The sequence below is a fragment of the Pagrus pagrus genome (genome assembly GCF_965226575.1).
Source record: "Pagrus pagrus genome assembly, chromosome: 7".
Lineage (NCBI taxonomy): Eukaryota > Metazoa > Chordata > Actinopteri > Spariformes > Sparidae > Pagrus > Pagrus pagrus.
Genome location: NC_140191.1, coordinates 16,674,083 through 16,692,618, shown reverse-complemented (window position 1 = coordinate 16,692,618; position 18,536 = coordinate 16,674,083). Strand labels below are relative to the sequence as shown.

At 39.4% G+C, this 18,536-nt stretch overlaps 1 protein-coding gene across 4 annotated transcripts; it reads right to left on the bottom strand.

Annotated features, from left to right (window-relative positions):
• Window positions 1-408: 408 nt before the first annotated feature.
• On the bottom strand, window positions 409-18,286 carry tax1bp1b (Tax1 (human T-cell leukemia virus type I) binding protein 1b). Of its 4 annotated transcripts, none has more exons than XM_084357496.1 (18): window positions 18,173-18,286; window positions 15,727-15,920; window positions 11,574-11,676; window positions 10,579-10,769; window positions 9,752-9,910; window positions 8,653-8,801; window positions 8,154-8,244; window positions 7,245-7,430; window positions 6,847-7,098; window positions 5,753-5,923; window positions 5,167-5,239; window positions 4,792-4,910; window positions 4,582-4,707; window positions 3,927-4,013; window positions 3,142-3,346; window positions 2,864-3,021; window positions 1,762-1,847; window positions 409-1,469 (listed from the first exon to the last, which is right to left on the bottom strand). In XM_084357496.1, the coding sequence occupies exons 2-18, from the start codon at window positions 15,901-15,903 to the stop codon at window positions 1,271-1,273; spliced, it is 2,532 nt and encodes an 843-aa protein (XP_084213622.1). In that variant the 5' UTR covers window positions 15,904-15,920; window positions 18,173-18,286; the 3' UTR covers window positions 409-1,270. The 4 variants fall into 4 exon arrangements, with proteins under 4 accessions (XP_084213622.1, XP_084213623.1, XP_084213624.1 ...); XM_084357497.1 differs by having other exon boundaries at window positions 3,142-3,244; XM_084357498.1 differs by lacking the exon at window positions 4,582-4,707.
• Between the last annotated feature and the right edge of the window lie 250 nt (window positions 18,287-18,536).

Genomic DNA, 18,536 nt, shown 5'->3' with positions numbered 1-18,536 from the left:
TGAAACACCTTAATCTGTTACTTTGTGACATCACACTGCTCCACCATGTCACACATTTGCTTAATTTACGCCTAGTGGCTAGTTTGGCACGTAAAAAATTGATTTAGCACCGCTGCTTTTGTTGTTGTTGGTGGAGCTGGCACGGTCGTGTTTGAGCTGACAAATCAGAGCAGCCTGGATATTCTATTGATCGTATTTTAGACAGAGGTGGAATACACACTGAACAGGATGAGAAAACTGATGTGTTTTTTGAGCACTAAAGCATGCCAAAATAAAAGTATGAAGCTGAAAATGAGCATAGCCTGTGCTCTTTAAACACACTGGTATCTGCTCGCTACTCGTCATCAGCTACTGCACAAAGTAAGAAAAATATGATCTTGTTCCATCTCCATTAATAACTGGACACAGTTCAGTTTCAAACTGACTTTATTAGCTCATATTAGATACATGAAACTCACTTAACAAATGAAATATTTCTATGAATGAAATAACTTAATGCTGTAAAAGAGAAGAACGAAAAGAGGGAATCGAACGTAAGCTCAGCATGCACTGATTAGCTGATGATATGAAGGTTCTAAAGAATCCTGACACAAAAACCCAATTAAATAAGTAAAATCAAAACAAAGGAAACCTAACGTAACACAAATCTATCATACACAAAGACATAATCAAGGCTTTCACAATATCATTGGCTTTAATTATTCTAAAATAGATGATCTGATGATATACTGTATAATCATGTCTGAATGTAATCACTGAAGATATCTCCCTGACTGCATATAGTGCAACAAGGCTGCTGTCTATAAAGAATGCGCAAATGACGTACAGTGATGTTTCAGGGGGGGGGACCATTTGGTTGGATGTTTTAAATGCAAGTTTGGTAAACACTTATCTCTTTCCCTGATTCGTTACGTCCTGTAGCAACAGATCTGTGTAGCCGAGTCAATTTAAAGTCGTTATTTATACGTACAACAGTCTTATCCCCCAAAATTATTCCTCAAATTCAAATGAAGGGAAATCTGCCACCTATAAAAAAACCTTCTGATTTGCAAACAGATTCGGTAGCCCTACCATTTACACTGAATTAGGATGTCATTTCAAAATGTCACATCACTTCAAAGTGTTTCTCTAAGTTGAAGTAACAAAGCGAAAGTCAGTAAAGTCCTAAAGAGTGGATCTTCACACCGTTACATGCAGAAAAGAGTGCAGAGTGAATTATTTCAGTGGTGACAGGAAGTAGGCAGACCGGATGTGCTGACTCTCTGTTTCTTTAGTCGAAGTTGAGCGGGTGGCCGTCGAAGTGAGTGAGCACGTGATTCTCAAACACCTTCTGGTCGCAGTCCAGCGGGAACTGCTCGCTGCACATGGGGCAGATTTTCCAGTGGCTCTCCACATGCTCCTCGAACTTGCTCTGGTCGTAGTTGGGCGGGAAGATGACCTCACACAGTGGACATCGCTTCATGTCCATGCTGCACACGTGGGAAGAGGACAGAAGAAGAGAAAGAGAGAGAGGCGGGGAGAGAAAGCTCACGTTAATAAGCAGTGAAGTGATGATGTGGGCAAACCAGGAGCGCAGGCTAATAAAGAGCATCTGTCTGATGCGACGTGGGTGGCCTGCTGCTGGACTAATACCAACAAAAGGGGGCTGCGCAGCAGAACAAACACTTTACACATGTTACAATGCACAGGTTTAGAAAATCGTAGTGTGCAGCAAACTTGGATGGCATTTATGAGAGTTTGGGTGTGTGGGTTGTGTTTTACCTGGGATCAAAGCAGAAGGCAGTTTGTCCATCATTCACAAATGGGCTGTGGGTTTCAGTTGCTGCAGGCTGTTCGTTGGTATTATCCTGAGAGAGAGAGAGAGAGAGAGAGAGGAAAAACCACATTTAATAAAGAAAATCAACTTACATATGAGAATATTTAACACAAGTAAGTAAAGGAAGTAAATCATTAGTATTCAACTTAATCCTACCAACCTTTTGTCATATCTAACAAGCGCTTTATTCAATCTTTTCTTTCTTTCTCCTTCTTTTCCATGACTTTGTCAATCAATTTGTCCCTAATGACTTTATATTATTGATTTATTTAGGGCTTAAATACTTTAATCAGTGCTTTTTAAAAATACCAATGTCTTGGGGTTCTGGGGGATGCCAGATGTATCACATCTGCCACTGCGCAACCAAAACAGTAAGAGGCATTGTTTTTATCTGGAATAACTGTGGAAACGCTACATTGCAAAAGAAAAATAACCCGCTGATGGAGGAAGCCCTCGACAAAGAGAAAGACTGATAGAAACTGGGGTAAGAGAAGAGTGAGTGGACGGGCATTCACTCGATGGAGAGCGCCAGTGTTATGTCAAAGTCTGTTCCCCTGCTAATATGCATTTCCCCACAACAGCGGGACTTGTGAGAGATCAAAACTGTAATTCTTTCTACGAGATCAGTAATTAACAAAAACTGCCCTTTTATTTATACAATCAGCTGTTTTACCTTTTTATTGTTCTGAGATCAGGGTTTTATAGGTCAAATTGAGATTCTTACAGTTGTTTTTTGCTCTGGACAGTAGCCGGGCTGTTAGTGGTGGCATGTTGCTAACGCTGTTGCATTTAGAAAACTAAATGATACCAGAATCAATGAATGTAAATAAGCTTGTAGGTAGTAGTCGCTTTTTCCCAAATTACATTAATTGCATAACTAAACATTTTACATTTTGCTAGGATGGTTGTTTCTTACAGTAGTTTGTTTGTGGGGGCTTCATGGACCCCGTCGACTGTCCTTGTATGTTAAATATGTTGGTTGGATGAGGATTAAACTGCATACTGCACATGGGAGAGAATAAACACAGCACAGTCTGAGAGGCTTACATTGTTGTTGTTTTGCTTCTCCTCTGACTCCTCGTGGCCTTCTGGCCGGCTGTGGTTGCGGGTGGGTTGGATACACACCACATTACTGTCCCAGGAGGGTGGACCCACAGGGGGCAGCCTGAGCAGCTGGTCATCTGAGAACTCCTCATCCCCCTCATCTGCAGGGAGAAGATTCAGAGACATAGCTACTGTAAATACAAGCCAGTGATTTCTGCCAATTGTTACTGGGGAATTTTTAAACACAAATGTTTGTGCTACTTTGTGAAAAGGATACCAACCTTTTGAGTCAGAGATGGAGTAAGGGTTCCCAAAATGAAGCTTGCTGGGGCTCTGAGAGACCAGCAGAGGGGTGGGGGCATCCTGGGTGTATGGGACAGGGTACTGCAGGAATAAAGGCACACTGGACTGGTTACTCTCCAAACTGGTTTTCTCACCGGCTCCCTGATCTCCCTTCCTGCTGCTGCTGCTTGGCTTCTGAAGCTCCTGGGGAGGAAACAGCAGCATTTAAACTAAACTAAAGACCAGTAGCAAAAATAAATGCTACTATGTGCATGAGCATGTTTTCTGTGTAGCTACATATCTGGTTTCGTCTCTCTATGCCTCCCAGTCTGTCAAGGAAAGTAATATATCACGGCTTAAAATCACACAGCAGCTCCAGAGCTGCAACTTCTAGCTTTTTCTCTCGCTCACACAAACAGTTTAATTAGCGCTTTCATTAAAAAAGAAACCCTTCTCATTTTCAAAGGGAATGGGACGCTGTGTTTTATTGATGTTAGTTGCAGACGCCAATTTAATTTACAGTCTAAACCTCAAATTGGGTCATTCTGCTCCTCTTAGCTGTAACAGCATTACCTCGAAGCAATATTTCAGGCCAGCGAGGACCTTGCTGTGGTCCAAAGTAATGGAATGGAAAATAAGAACTCATTTACTTTGCTTCTACAATTAGAGGCATATTAAACACAGACCAGATTGGGAGAGGGAAAATGGCAGAGGAATGGCACTTTTCAGGGAATTTTTAGAGTGGAAGAAGTCTATAAAAGAGAAAATGAAAGCTGTCACTAACCCCCTCCAGTTTTTCCTTCTCCTTAACAACAAGTGCGAGCGTGTCCTTCAGTTCCTTCAGCTCCCGGCCCTTCTCAGCTACCTGGCTCTGAAGTGAATAAAAGACACAAAAACAGAAGAAATAAGGGACATTTTCAGCTCACAAACATCTGACATGTGCTGCTGATTGCAAACCAAATCATTGAAATACTCTCAGACCTCAGTGCGTGACATTAATCGATCACAGCCATAAAAGGCTTCCCTTTGCAGAGGACTGATTTATGAACAATACCGCTCAAAGCAAAACAACCTGTTTGAATTCCTCTGAGACACTAAGCAAATATCCGCCTGACCTGAGCCAAGCACAGCATTAGGCAAGCAACTGGAGATGACTCCACAGAGCCAAGCTTCGCTTGTCTCCAGAGCCTGACATAAACAGCAGTAAAATGTCGTCTCACAGATAGGCCTGCTCATAAACAACACTGTCAGAGCGTCTGTGTTCAAGGGAAGAAAGAGATAGCATCAAAGGCTCGATCCCTGAGCTAGACCAGCCATACCCAGCGGTAAAAACACAGTAAGTGTCCAAAGACAGCCCTGCTTCGAAAGCAACAGAGCGACACAATCAGCAAACGACCTGAGCGCAGTGCTACAGTAAGTGTATGCACTAATGAACTGACCTTGTAGCGATCTTCCTCTGCTGCCAACTGCAGTTTCAGGTTCTCATTAGTCTTCAATTGTTCCTTAAATTTCACTTCCATCTTGGCCAACTCATCAGCAAACATGCAGCTACGATCCTTCTCCTCCTAAAGGGCAGTCAGACATCAACCAGTGCTCTTTTTAACATATTCCTCTGTCTTAAGAACATGCAAAAATATAAAGTTTCTTACCACCAGCATCTGCTTGCATTTCCTGTACTTGTCGTTCCTGTCAGACGCCTCTCTGCTGATGCCTTTGAGCTTCTCCTGGATGATGGCCTCCAGCATGGGATCAGCAGAACCTGGACTCCCTGTGAGGACAACAAGGGACAACAGTCAGTGACATATTATTACAACCCACCTACATACCAGTACATCAAGGAGCAGAGTCCAAAATAAAAAATACTGATCAACTGAAAAAATATATAAGACAAGGCAACCAACTAAGAAATTACACTGCTGGTAAACTAACACAATATTAAGAACTGTTTCCATGATTTTGACTAAATATTCAATGCAATTATTCAATCTATAACTTAAAATATGGCAAAGTCAGATAAAACTTACCTGGCACCGATGTGTCTGGACTCACTGATGCAGGGATTATTGTGGCCTCTTGTGCTGAGCTTCTCTTCAGCTCCTTCAAACAGGGGAAAAAAACATTAAAATCAGCTACAAATGCAACTAGAGGACAGAAACAACTAAATGAAAGGACATTAATTGATACATGCATGAGCTGGATACACACAGGATCAGTACACAGCAAAAAATGAACTTTAGTAAAAACACAAACAAACCAAATCTTCCAAAGACAATTACAAGATGTCACAGTAACACAGTGGATTAGATTTTCTTGTTTACTTAACTAAGTTTGTATTAATTTTACAAAGACACATTCAAATGTGCATGTGTTAATGTTTTACATAAGCACACTAAATGCTGAAAAAAGATGAATTTGTCTAATCGTAAGGTGTTTTACAATTTATTCGGTTCAATAAATTAGCAATAACAAGTGGTGAACCTTTTAACTCTGAGGGCATTTAATGAGACGTGTTATGCAGGCACAGTGTGGCAGAAATCTGATCCAAGTTCTGCTCTTTCACTTGTCGGGGACAAGTATACAGTATGCTGGCTGGTATCCTGTGGGACCTACCCCTTGCTGTTCAGAGAGTCTGAGCACTTGTTTTTGCAGTCGCTGACATTCCTTGTATTTCTCCTTGTAGTGTTCTGCAGCCATGTGCAGCCGCAGCTTCAGGTCCTCCACTTCTCTCTGCAGCTCCGCTAAAACAGCTGGGTCTGCAGCAGCTTCTTCCTCTGCTTTGGTCTGGTGACACAAAAACATTACATAAATATCACCATACACAGTATTGGGCCAAGTGCAAGGACCCATCTGAGGTCGTAAAGACAGAATTGCAGATATAGAAGGTGCCATTATTATTATTATTATTATTATTATTATTATTATTATTATTATTAGCACCTTTTGGATTTAGGATTGTGAGTAAACATCAACAATGTCTATTAGCCTTTTTAAAATAGAGGAGTACAATCAAATGTACACAATCACAAAGCTGTTGTCATGTGAAAGGTTATGTACCCCAAGAAACTGAACTGTTCAGGGGAGAATGTTGATTTTTTTTTTTATATTTAGTGTCGATATGACTATGTCTGAACAGTTTCCTTCACAGGCAGGACCAGAAAAACCCCCTCTGAAAAACGTTTTGTTTCCGTTTCCATCATATTGTTCTTTTTGTTCACAGGCTTCACCAAAACATACCACACTTAGAATACAGCTGGACAAAATGTACAGAACTATTATGATTTATTTATATTTAATATAGTTGGTCTGTGAAGAAATAATGATACATTTTACTGTGATATACACAAACACTTACTTTTAAGTTCTCAAAAAGTTAGATCTGATGTTTGGGATAACATTTTTGAGATATTTGTTGAAAATGATTTCTTATTACTTATTTAAATTATGGCCACATGTAGATGTGTACATACATATATGTTCTCGGATATTATTAAATACATTATATCAAATATTTTTGAATTTGAATTCTTGTTTTAAAATCTTTTTCCTCATCGGTACGATGAAAATCTATCTAATGTTTTCCACACTGGAACATCACCTTCCTGCTGTCTACCATTATATCAACCGTGTCTCCTAATAAATGCAATGTGCAATATAAAGCTAATTAAATCAATAAACCCTGTTAGCAGATTGATAATTATCCTTACAGCTTCCTGCTTGGCCTCTGCCTTCATCTGCTCCACCAGGCGCTCCAGGCGGCCGCACTGGGCCTGAGCTTCAGCCTTGGCCTGGCGGAGGGAATCGGCCTCTAACTTCATGTGGTAGAGTTCAGACATGGTCCGGTCACGGGTGCTGGAGGCATCCCTCAACTCAGCAGCTAACAGGGAAGACTGTTGCTGGTTAGCCTGGAGCTGCTCCTCCTTCTGACGCAGCTGCTCCTTCAGGGCCTTCATATCTCCCTGCCAGAGACAAACACGTTTAAGGTGAAGGGTTATGTGTCAATATGGTTTCGATTATTCCTGTTCTTGTTTTTAATAATCTTCAAATTATCATATGACTTAAGAATTTATCTTCAACTAAAGCTTTAAAACAAAGGTCTTTATACCAAGGGAGAAACTTTGGCCATGATTTCTCTGTGCTGTTTCTCCTTCTCATTGAGGCACGCCTGCATGCGTCCCACCTCCTCTTTAAACTGGGCAATGGTGTTCTCCTTGTTCACGTCCACAGACTTCAGCATCTGCAGCTCTGCACTCAGCTTAGTGTTTTCCAGCTCCCGGTTTTTCAGGTGAATCTGGCACGCACACACACACACACACACACACACAGATGCAAACACATGCCCACACACACGCAGAAGAAGTTATAAAACACAAGTTATAAAACATGAATCGTTGGCTTTTGCCTCATTTATACAACACCAATCACGATCATGTACCAAAGAGCATATGACTATTAAAATAAATGTTGCATGACCTCAATTACAAAACAGAGATTGAGATAGGCCCATAAAGTTTTCCCCGTGCAACAGCCCCAGTGTGATAGTGCAAGTTAAATTAGGTATGGGGTTTTTAGGTTTCATTTCCGTGGCGACAGTACACTGTGTGGCACTCCCAGTTCCTGTGTGGTGCCCACCACAACAAAGACGCTGAAACACCAGACGGACCAGAGGAAGACAGAATAAGACATGCCTTGTTTAGACTAAATGTTGGGCGAGAGTGTGTAGAATAATCACAGCAGTAAAAACAAAAACAGGAAAGTCAGTGACCTGGACCTCTAATTTGGGCGAATCTAATAGAACAAGATATTATTAACTGTACAGATTATAAAACTGTCACAAACATAGCAGCCAACCGAAGCCGACCCCATTAACATAATGATCATGTTACATGAAAGGACACAGCTGCGACCTACCAGAACCTTGACATGCTTTATTTTGTTAATAATCTTTATGTGATAATGCAAATCTTTTGACTAAATAGACACAAGAAACATATTCATAATATCAGTGCATTACCTTGTAAAGTTCCTTCTCATCTTTCTCATTCTTGAGATGAGATTCAAGTGCCTCCTTCTCTGCCATAAGTTTCTTCACTCTATCCTTCAGACTAAGGAAAAGGGACAGAAAAATTGTTAGATACTGTAATGGGTGATATAACTTGTGACCACGCTGACATTCAGTGTTTGAAATAACCAACAGTTTAAAATAACCAACAGTTTTTGCTGTTTTCATGCACCACTCACAGATAAAACAAGCTGCTGGCAGAAAATAAAAGTGGCCAGCTACTTTTCCTTTCCTTGATGTAGTAATAACTTACATCGGAAACAAGGAGGTGTGAGATGAGTACACTAGCAAGCTGTGTTTCCTCTTGAGTTGATGTTACAACTTAACATAATTTCAAGATTAAATCTAAAACTCTCCCAAATAATGTTTTGAGTAACGCAGTAACCAGGTAAAAGTAACAAAATCCAGAAATACAGTGAATCTGCAACAACCCCCTCCATCCTGAACTCACCTGTCCAGCTCAGTTTCCTTTTGTAAACCTTTCTGGGTGACTCCAATCAGATCTTCCTCCAACTGTATAACTCTGGCTGTGGCCTCCTCCAGCCTCCTCTTTACCTCCTCTTTCTCCTCTTGAAAGGCCTGAGAAGAATTCTGTACGTCCTGGGAGAGAATAAAATATACTGTTGAAAACAAGTGAAATAAAACTACAAGAAAAAAAAAACGCACAGCAAATAAAACACAGAAGACAAAAACGCTTCAGTTCAGTCGTATCGGTGTCATTCATAAAATAAAAAAATCACTCCAATTTGAGGTAAGACCTGCATAAATCTAGATATGACAAAATAATGGTTACTTCTGAGTAGTATACCACTTTCCATCTCTGTCTTTGACTCTAAGCTTGTTCAAAACATAAAAACTTTATTGTCCTTGAAAGGCAAATCTAAATCAAATTGAACATAATGCCTTGTTGCAGAGCTTTCGAACTTAAACGATGACATCAAAAAAGCAAAGGGAAATGATTTTTTTTACAGTTTGTTTATAGACAGAATTTTGGAATCTTTATATTCACACCACATAAAAAAATCATATAAAAGTATAGTCATAAAATTAACAGCCACAAAATCTGTAATCATGTTTTCATCTGAAAGCCATTTTAAAACCAGCAGATTTATAGCAGAGGACAGCAATATGAATTATTACTGACACTCCTTTTAAGACTTAATGCTATGCTATAAAAAGTTGAATTACAACTTTGATAATACAGACATTCATATCTGTCAGAGTTTGATTTATACTTTAAGTGAATCACGAGTTTGGGTAGCTCTGCACGTTTGCAGTCTTTCGCTAGGGGGTGCTAAGAGACTGTTTGGCCAAATGTAAAACTGTCCATGAATAACTACAAGAACTAGAACATCAATCATATAATTTAGCACTTTTATCAGTATGTTCTGCTCAATTAACAACCAAGAACAACATAAAACAAAAAAGGAACAAGGCCTCTTGCTTCACTGAAAACATTTTTACAACAGCAACAAACATTTTTCTCCCCTCCCTAAATGTTGTCGATCTTATCCGCCTTCAAAAATGGGCTCAGTCGGATCTCAGCTTACTTGGTTCTCTCTTCTCAGCTGGGCACATGTTTCTTTCTCCTGCTCACACTCCTTCTGCAGGCTCTCCTTCTCGGCTTCAAGCTGCTCCTTCTCCTGCTGCAGGAGGGCCATGTTTTTGACCAGCTCTTCTTTCTCTCTCTGGGCTTCTTCCACCTTTTGCTGCACACAAAGATAAATTGTTCAAGATGTTCAGGCCATTCACGTAATCATTTACTTTGCCGCCAAAGTATACCACCATGCTCAAATAGCATATAATAGGACCGTCACGATAGTTATCAACTTATCATATATATCTCATTCACCTATCTACATATGTATGAACATGAACTCGATAATGCCGGTTGTGTTCATGTGCATGTCTGTTACATTAAGCCAACAAAAATGGCAGAATAACCAGAAGGGTGTTCTCTATAATTGTAAGACTTGAGTGCAGAGTTTTTCTTTTACATTTTATGTTTTGCTTTTGTTGTGTGGTTTTATTTTATTCATGTTTTATTTAATTAATATACATTTATATTTTTTTCTCCAATTCCAGTTCATTGCTCTTTAAACTGTGTACTTGCACTAGTATGCTATTATATTATCAATATGTCAGTGGCTTAAAATCTTTTAATGAGAATTATATCATTGATCGCATTTACTTCTGGGACAAAATATCGTCCATCATAATAATCACAATCCTGACAAACCCAGTGAATAATTGTGAATTGTTCACCACTGTGAATTATATGCTTATGAAACATATGAACTCCCGTTTTAAGATGTGACAGCTAAATCAGATCTGAGAACACTTATATATTCAGTAGCGCTGCCGACGTGTGCCGTACCTCAAGGAAGCCAGCCTTGGTTGTGACCACCAGGATGTCAGAGTTGCACTCATCCTCCACAGTCAGCAGCTCGTCCTCTGAAGGGCTGTTGGCACGAAACTGAAAAGGCGTGCTGGCTCCCCGGATCTCCCCTTTGTGGGTCACATAACAGAACTGGTAGAACTCGCCGTCGTCATTGGGCACGTAATATCCTGGGGAAGAACGACATTCAGTCAGTAAAGCAACAACAACAACAACAACCTTAAAGTCCCCCCAGTCCTTAATTTATCTTTACGGTTTTCAAAACTATTAAATTAGTTATTAAAGGGAGATCACATAAAATAGCCCAAATGTGTGTGATTTGGTTAAAGAGGAAGTTCCAAGATACAGTAGTTTGGGGAAGTTTTACTGTTTTTCCCACTTCCCTAGGATCAGGAACTAATAAATGCCTGAAGGACGGGTCCTTTTAATGTATTTGATGTAGAAATTGTTTCAAAAAGCAACATAAGGTTATCTTGACTCAATTATTGAGTGTCTGGGACCAAAAAGCAGAATCATGATCTCATAGGCATCCCGGAATTGAGCAAAAATAGGCAAGTAAACTAAGGAGGGGTGAGGGGCGCTTTGTCTGAGAGGAGGCCCAGGGGCTCAAATATAAATATATATGTTATAACTTTGGAATAAGTGTTGAGATATGACTGAAAAACTGTGCTGCGGTGACTCAGTGATCTGGAACATAGACTGCTCATGTTGTGGCTTTGAATCTTGAAAGCTAGTAAGACATGTCTTCCTCTCCTTCGTGTCACTCTATATGACTTTATAAAAAGTGTAAAAAACATAAAAAAGCACATAAACTGAAATGTCATTAACACCAGAACAGAGATCCCTGGGGAAAATTCCTCATTTAACTCAATCCACTGATTTGGTATTAAAGTTTTAACAATCCTCTGAACAGCGCTCTGATATGTGGTTATTAAAAGGTGTCAAAGTTATATAAAACTATGGTATGATCTTACCCTGAAAGACCACTGTTCTGTGGACTGCGGTGCCTTCCACATAGTTCTCAGGGAGAGGCGACCACAAGAATGTGTAATAGTCCCTCGCTGTGCTCCAACCGACCTGTGAGACATTGTGGAGAATCCATTCAACCAGACGTTCTCACCACATCAGTGTAAGATAATAACAATGGAGGATTAACAGGGAGACTTCCCTGAATCCACCAGTGCCACTTCCAAAATATTTCAAACTGCCTTATTACTTTAATCACGGGGGTTTCAATCTATGTCGAGATGATGGAACAAGTCCATGCAAACTGTGATATTTCTCCTAACGAGAAAAATGATCACTTCTTCAAACCACTCCAGCTCCTGGTCACCACGTGCATGTGGCTTGGCCCTTGTCATGAACAGGCCTAACTGTGAAATTGTAGCTACAACTCACTTTAAACAGGAAGAGGAAAATAGGTGAAAATTTTATACATAGGTGACTTGAAAATGAAAACCAAAATGTAATTATACGCATTTTATGTGTTGTTAACTGATGGCTGATGAGGGGGGGGTTATAGAAAGTACATACATAACTTCAGCCCGCTGCCATAAAACTGTCAAACAAAATCAAGAGTCACATCGAGCTGGCTGGCTCTCGGCGTGCACACTCTGGCACACACACGCATCCACAACAAGCCCAATCAACCCAGCCTCTGCCACATAGATTTGAGTCGTGTGATGTGACTCTCAAAGTTTTGCACGAACTATATTTGAAATATTCCTGCAGATGTTTATAGATGCTGTTGCAACAGATGTTTCTGATGTAGACAGGCTTTTTTTCACTATCTGGGCAGTTCACTTTCTCACCTGTGTACAAACAGCCTACAGCTACAATACCGCAAGTGTTCATCAGAGCCAGAGATAGAAGGCTCTGGCTCTCAAAAACCCCCAATTGTTACTGGTGCAGCTCCAGCCTCCAGCAGTAAAGAACAGGAAGCAATTAAAACATGCACCTAGTTAGTGAGTGTCATTACTGAAGGCTAGCCCTTACCAGTCCACTCATTAGAACTGCAGAGGTGGTGGTGGCTGAAAACTCTGAGAGGAACTCTTTCACTTATAACAGACTGGTCTGTGGTGTGCATAAATGGAGGGAGAGGAGGTAGTGACGGTGTATCGACACCATAAAAAAACAGACTGAAGCAGGCGACGCTGCAAGAGTAAAATCTCCACACACATACAAGCAGTTACAAGCTACCAATGCAACAGGTATATTTAAACATGACATGTCACCATTATTCCAACAAGCGAAGATCTGCAAAAAAGCTGACAGAAGCCAGTGGCAATGTTGCTGCAGGAGGTAATGTATTGTCTATGTGCCAGTCAGACTGTATAAATTTGGGAGCGACTCCTTCATGAATCACGCGGATAGGCTGTGCTTGGAGACAGGTTAATTATAAAGCCGTGCTTGCTTTCTCCGAGGCCACTCTGACAACCTGTCCCAACAACATTCCTCCATGAAGCCGAGAGCAACTTTGCTTCACGCAGCATGGTAAATGTTCCAACATCAAAGGGCCAAAGGCTGCTTTTGTCCATGTGCAAACAAGAACCTGTCTCCCATCTATTTATCACCAATAGCATACTAAGCTTTTCTTTGAATTGTCGAGTAAGAGTATAATTTAAACATTTGTAAATTATTTTAGTCTGACATGTGAATCCATAAATTAAAAAAAATGTAAATAAATCAGTTTCATTTTAGGTCAAACTTATAATTTTTTCAACAGTTCAACTTTTCAACCGCCTAAACCACAGGACATTTTCTAGCCACACCTGCATCACTTAACTAGAAACATTTGAAACTATATTCAGGTCAAGAGCATACCAAAGAGACAAACCCAGAGAAAGTGTTAGCAATCCAAACAATCTAAGGCACAATTAGCTCTGTTTGGCTGGGAGCTAAGAGCAACTAAATGTGTGTTTAGGAGCGAACACTGATGGCTGAGCACAGCCTACCCAGGTATCTCTATGCATACAAACACTACAACTTGGCAACAACCGTCTCATCTGTCAGCACTGCCAAGAACATTTACACAATTTACGATCTTGCGCTCAGCCTTTTCCAGCTCAGCTATGTGTTTTAGAGGCTCAAGGAATTAGTGATTTTAAGATCTACGCTGCCAGTTGGTGCCTACCTTGAGGCTAAACACAATATGATGTGGCATCCAGCTACAACAGAGTGCCGAATCCATATTTTAAACAGCCTCCAGACATTAGCTGATCCTCCTCCGGTATCCTAACATGACCTCATTTCTCAGTGGGGCTTGGCAAAAAAACATCTGTATACATCAATTTCATGAAACCACAAAAAGATCATGAATAGCACATAATAAGTGTATGAATCATGGACACAAGCTTTTCAGATATAGAATACATGTATTGTTTTCATCACTTACAAAAACATAAACAATAAAAATGTCTGATGTTCAGCAGAACTGCAATAATTTGTCTTGGCTGGTTTAATGGCATTACAGAATGCCTTAATAATAAGCACATAGAAACAGAGCGCAAATAAGTCCCGCCCATCCACTTTGTATTGCATGAATGTGCCTGCTTGTCACTTGTCTGTTAGCAAACAACAGAAAAATGCTTAAAAACTGCTGTGTGGTAGTATGTACTACCAACAGGGTAAAAAAAACACAGAACTAACTAACTGAAAAACTGAGCATTTAACAAAACCAACGCGGACACAGGCATCAGCAGGAAGAATGAGACAACTGGGGATCCTGACATTCAGTATGCCTAAAGTTCTGTGTGGAGTAATAAACTCTGCAAAAATGCTCTAATAAGTTTGTTTTTGGTGGTAAAAGTGTTATTTCTGCAGGATGTATGTTAAAAGAGGGCTTCCAAATTCAATATCAGGTGCTGTTGTGATGACAATGTTTGTTGTAGAGTAATTTGCTGAGCCCAGCCGAGTCCTTTATTTTGTTTGTTTGTTTGTTGGTTGGTTGGTTGGTCAGCAGGATCACACAAAAACTGGTGTGGATCTGAATAAAGGCATGGATCCACTAATTCTTACTCACTTTCTTTGACATTGTGAGACAGGCGTTTTCAACACTTTCATTAATTTCTCAGAGGATAATGCATGAATCCTGATGACAAAAATCAGGTATCATGTATTTAGATAGCTGGTATCGATGAGTGAGTATAATTGGATGCAAATCTAAATAAAAATCTGGATCTATTAAGGATCTAAAATATGTTTTATTTGATAATGGACCAGACTTGATTGCAATGCCATGGCCAACAACATATGACAGCTGTGCACAATAATAAGTGCCATTTTAGTTTCTTTCATTGTTTTTGCTATTTCTGGAGCATATTACTACAAAGTTGGCTGTGAAAGACCTAATATGAATCTGTTGTTATCAGAATAAACAGCTGGTTGGAGCAAAGACAATGCAAGTGTGAGAAAGTAAGAAGTACACAACTGCTGCAATGCATTTGGGGTTTTCTTTCGCAGCAGTTTTGTTAGCGCTTCAGCCCTTGGCTGCATATTTTGCCACTGACTGTTTTCCTTCTGGTGGGCGTGTTTTTTTAGAGTGTGACGCATTGCACTCTGTCTCTATGATACACATTTATTTGTGCCTCTTAACACCAGAAGCACATTCAGGCAGGATGCAACACACACCCACAGAAAGAGCCATTAGTTTGATTATTTTTATCTGGTTTATTTAATCTAATCTCTGGTAGATTAAAAAATTTTTAAAAAGCATGTCGGTCCAGAGGAGCTTGGAGTCCTATGCTTCTGTCTACATACACGATTCACTACAAATGAGGCTAAATAAATTAGTACTACTGTATTGGATTTAATCTGCTCCTAAAGCAATATCCACACGGGACACTATAGTGTGTGCTGGGGGTCAACATGATCCATTCCTTCCTGAAACCTGAAGTATAGCTGCATGTGTTCGATGAGTTCAATGGCACGGATTCATAGATTTGAAGTCATGCTAAGATAGCCAAGATGTTATTATCATCAAGACAGTCAGAGATTCACCTTCAAACACATAATACAGAATATGCTCTAGTCATTAGAATACACACTGCAATACTACTTCTACAACTACAAATAATGATGAGAATTATTTATATGCACTGTTACAATACACTGAAGAGGGTTGCTCACCTTGAATATGCCAACCCAGTCCTTTGGATTTGGTTTGATGAACTGCGTCAGGGTGTAATGACACTCCAGTGCAGCGTGGGGCAGGTAACTCTTCCCCACATTCTGGAAGATGACGTGGGCAAAGTTCGATGTGTCCATGTTGTTGCTCAATAAAGTCCCGTCCAGGAACAGTGCCATAAATTACTCAGCAGTGGCTACAAAGGAAGAGACAAACAGCAAAATGTATGATTATTAGAAACAATAATAAACACAGAAACAACTAAAATACTATTTATTACAATGAGAGTAAGTGAAGAAGCAAGTGAGTTCTAAACAGTAAAACTGAGTGAATGATATCAATCTATGAGCAAATATTTACTGATGACGGGTCACATCAATTTTTCGCTGACACATGAGATACTGAATCAGGACATCCCTGCCATCACATGATCTGTTTCTAAGGGTATGAGCTTGCTTCATAAATTTGTATGATGAAATATGCAGTCTTTCAAAGAAAATGTAACAAAGGACTAATTGACTTTAAAACAATTCTGTTATTTTTTTAGAATGAAGATTTCTTCATTTCTTCATTGATGGCACCGCAGCAGTAAAAAAATAACAACAAAAACAAAATAAACTACAACAAACAATCAATATTGGCATCGGTTATTGACCTAATTGTTAATTTAAACATTAGTGTGAAGCTCATGTGTTCAAGCCCTGAATAGCTTTATTCAGGAGATAAGTATCATTTTAAAGGGTAGTGAAAGTCAACCAGCAGTGTTTTGTTTTGTCCTTGCTTGATCGGCAAAAAGAGACATGCGATCTGTGTCCCAATTTAGGAAATGTTTAAATTGAAGGATTTTATTGCTAAATGTTACTTGGATCTAACTGTAGGACTGTATTGCCAATTGTGTTACTTCTCCTGGAGTGAGACATTTTCATCTTAAGTGGACTGCTGGGAAGTCCTTGATAAGATAAAGTTTTTAAAAAACCCAAGTTTGCCACCGGGAAGTTGCTCTCACATGACCAGCAAAATGGTAATTTGTCAGTGGGGAATCCAAGCAAGCTCCATTACACCAAAGTTTACAGTATGAGTCATGACCTCTTTCTTCCAACACATGATGGAAAAAGACTGCAATAGGTCAATGTGACTTTAGTCTTCTCCATACAATTTTTATTTATCTGGAGCACCCTACATAGTATTGATGGCTGTCATAAAATAATTATACCTTTCAGTGGACTCTTAATTGGTCTTAGTCCAGTAATGTATTTACCAATGACTGAAAAACCAGGTGAAGACAAACTCATGATAAATATATAATTGTAATGTAATATTTCTAGATATACAAAGGATTATATAGATATACAAATGATTATATAAAACAGCATCCTCAAGATGTAGGTCACAGCTCCTTTCCTCGAATGCAAAACTGAAACTTTTCTCTTAAGTTGAAATACTTTATGACTGTACTGGACTTTCCTTTCCTCAAAAAGGATACTTATATTATTTAATTTGTATACACTTGTGTTTCAATACATAAAGAAAAACAGATGGTTCAGTTTTCAGTTTCCAAATAATATGGTTTCATTAAATTTTGTCCCCAAAACTTTTACACTTATACACGTGATACATACAAGACTTTATTATTTCATTGAGTCATTGTTTGCAGGATAGCTTTACTTTGAGTGTCATAAGTAGGCTAGTATTTACCTGTGATGCCTTTTTAGGCCACATTACGTTGGGGTTATACCAACCCTAAATACAGTCACAGTGCCACCTCATTCACGATGAATTAGATGACAGCGGACTCTTCTTAATATAAATGACCTTAATTTGAACTTCATACTAACAACAAGGCCACATGAGTTCTACTTCAGGGTAGATTTTCCATTTGGGCCTCAGCTCATATAATTTTGTCCGACGTAATTAGGCCTGTGACAGTCAAAACATTACCTCGGAGGATGATCGGAAACTCTAAACACTGATGTCATTTACAGCAATCGAATAAGTTCTCAACATGATGTGAATCACTAAGTAGAAATTTGGAAAAAGTAACTGGGAATGGCTGAAATTGACAACTAGCAACTACAAGCGACGAGACGAGGCCTAATGTGAAAACACTGATCATATCTGGTTACGTTAGCCATGCTGCTAGCTAACTAGCTAACGTTAGCAACACGCTTTACTTGACAAGATGGCGCGTTAAGCATAAGGCAAATTGACATATATTCTTAGGCATTGTATAATCTACCAAGCAAATTTACATTTAATAACTAACGACAAAACGTTAAGTTGATTTAGTAACATTACAACGCCCTTAACGGAAAACACAACAGCTAACCACAGAGCACTGCTATCAACTGGAGGACAAGGTTAGCTAACGTGAACAGTTAGCAACATCGTCGCTCGAGTCGAAGCGGAGGTATTATTTGTTACGTTTATAAAAATAAACCTTAAACATACCCAGTTGTCATGTTGAAGAGCAGCTGAAATCCGACTGTATCATAAAAACAATTGTTGACGCAGTTCAGTGCTTTCCCGTCCCCTCTTCCTGGAATAATAACAACATTACGTCATTTCCGGAAAGGGGACCTGCCTGGGAATCCCACCCGTCCGAAATGTTTTAAAAATGTGATAATTTTCATAGCAGACAGTGAAACAGCGTTATAAAAGTACATTTTTATTTCGTTTATATGTACATATATATGTGTATGACATAATGCGAGCAAGAGATATAATAAAGGTTATTTTATTTTACAAGAGGACGCATTCACATACATGAAACTTAAAATGTATTAGTATCCATAAGAATCTATTGATAACAATA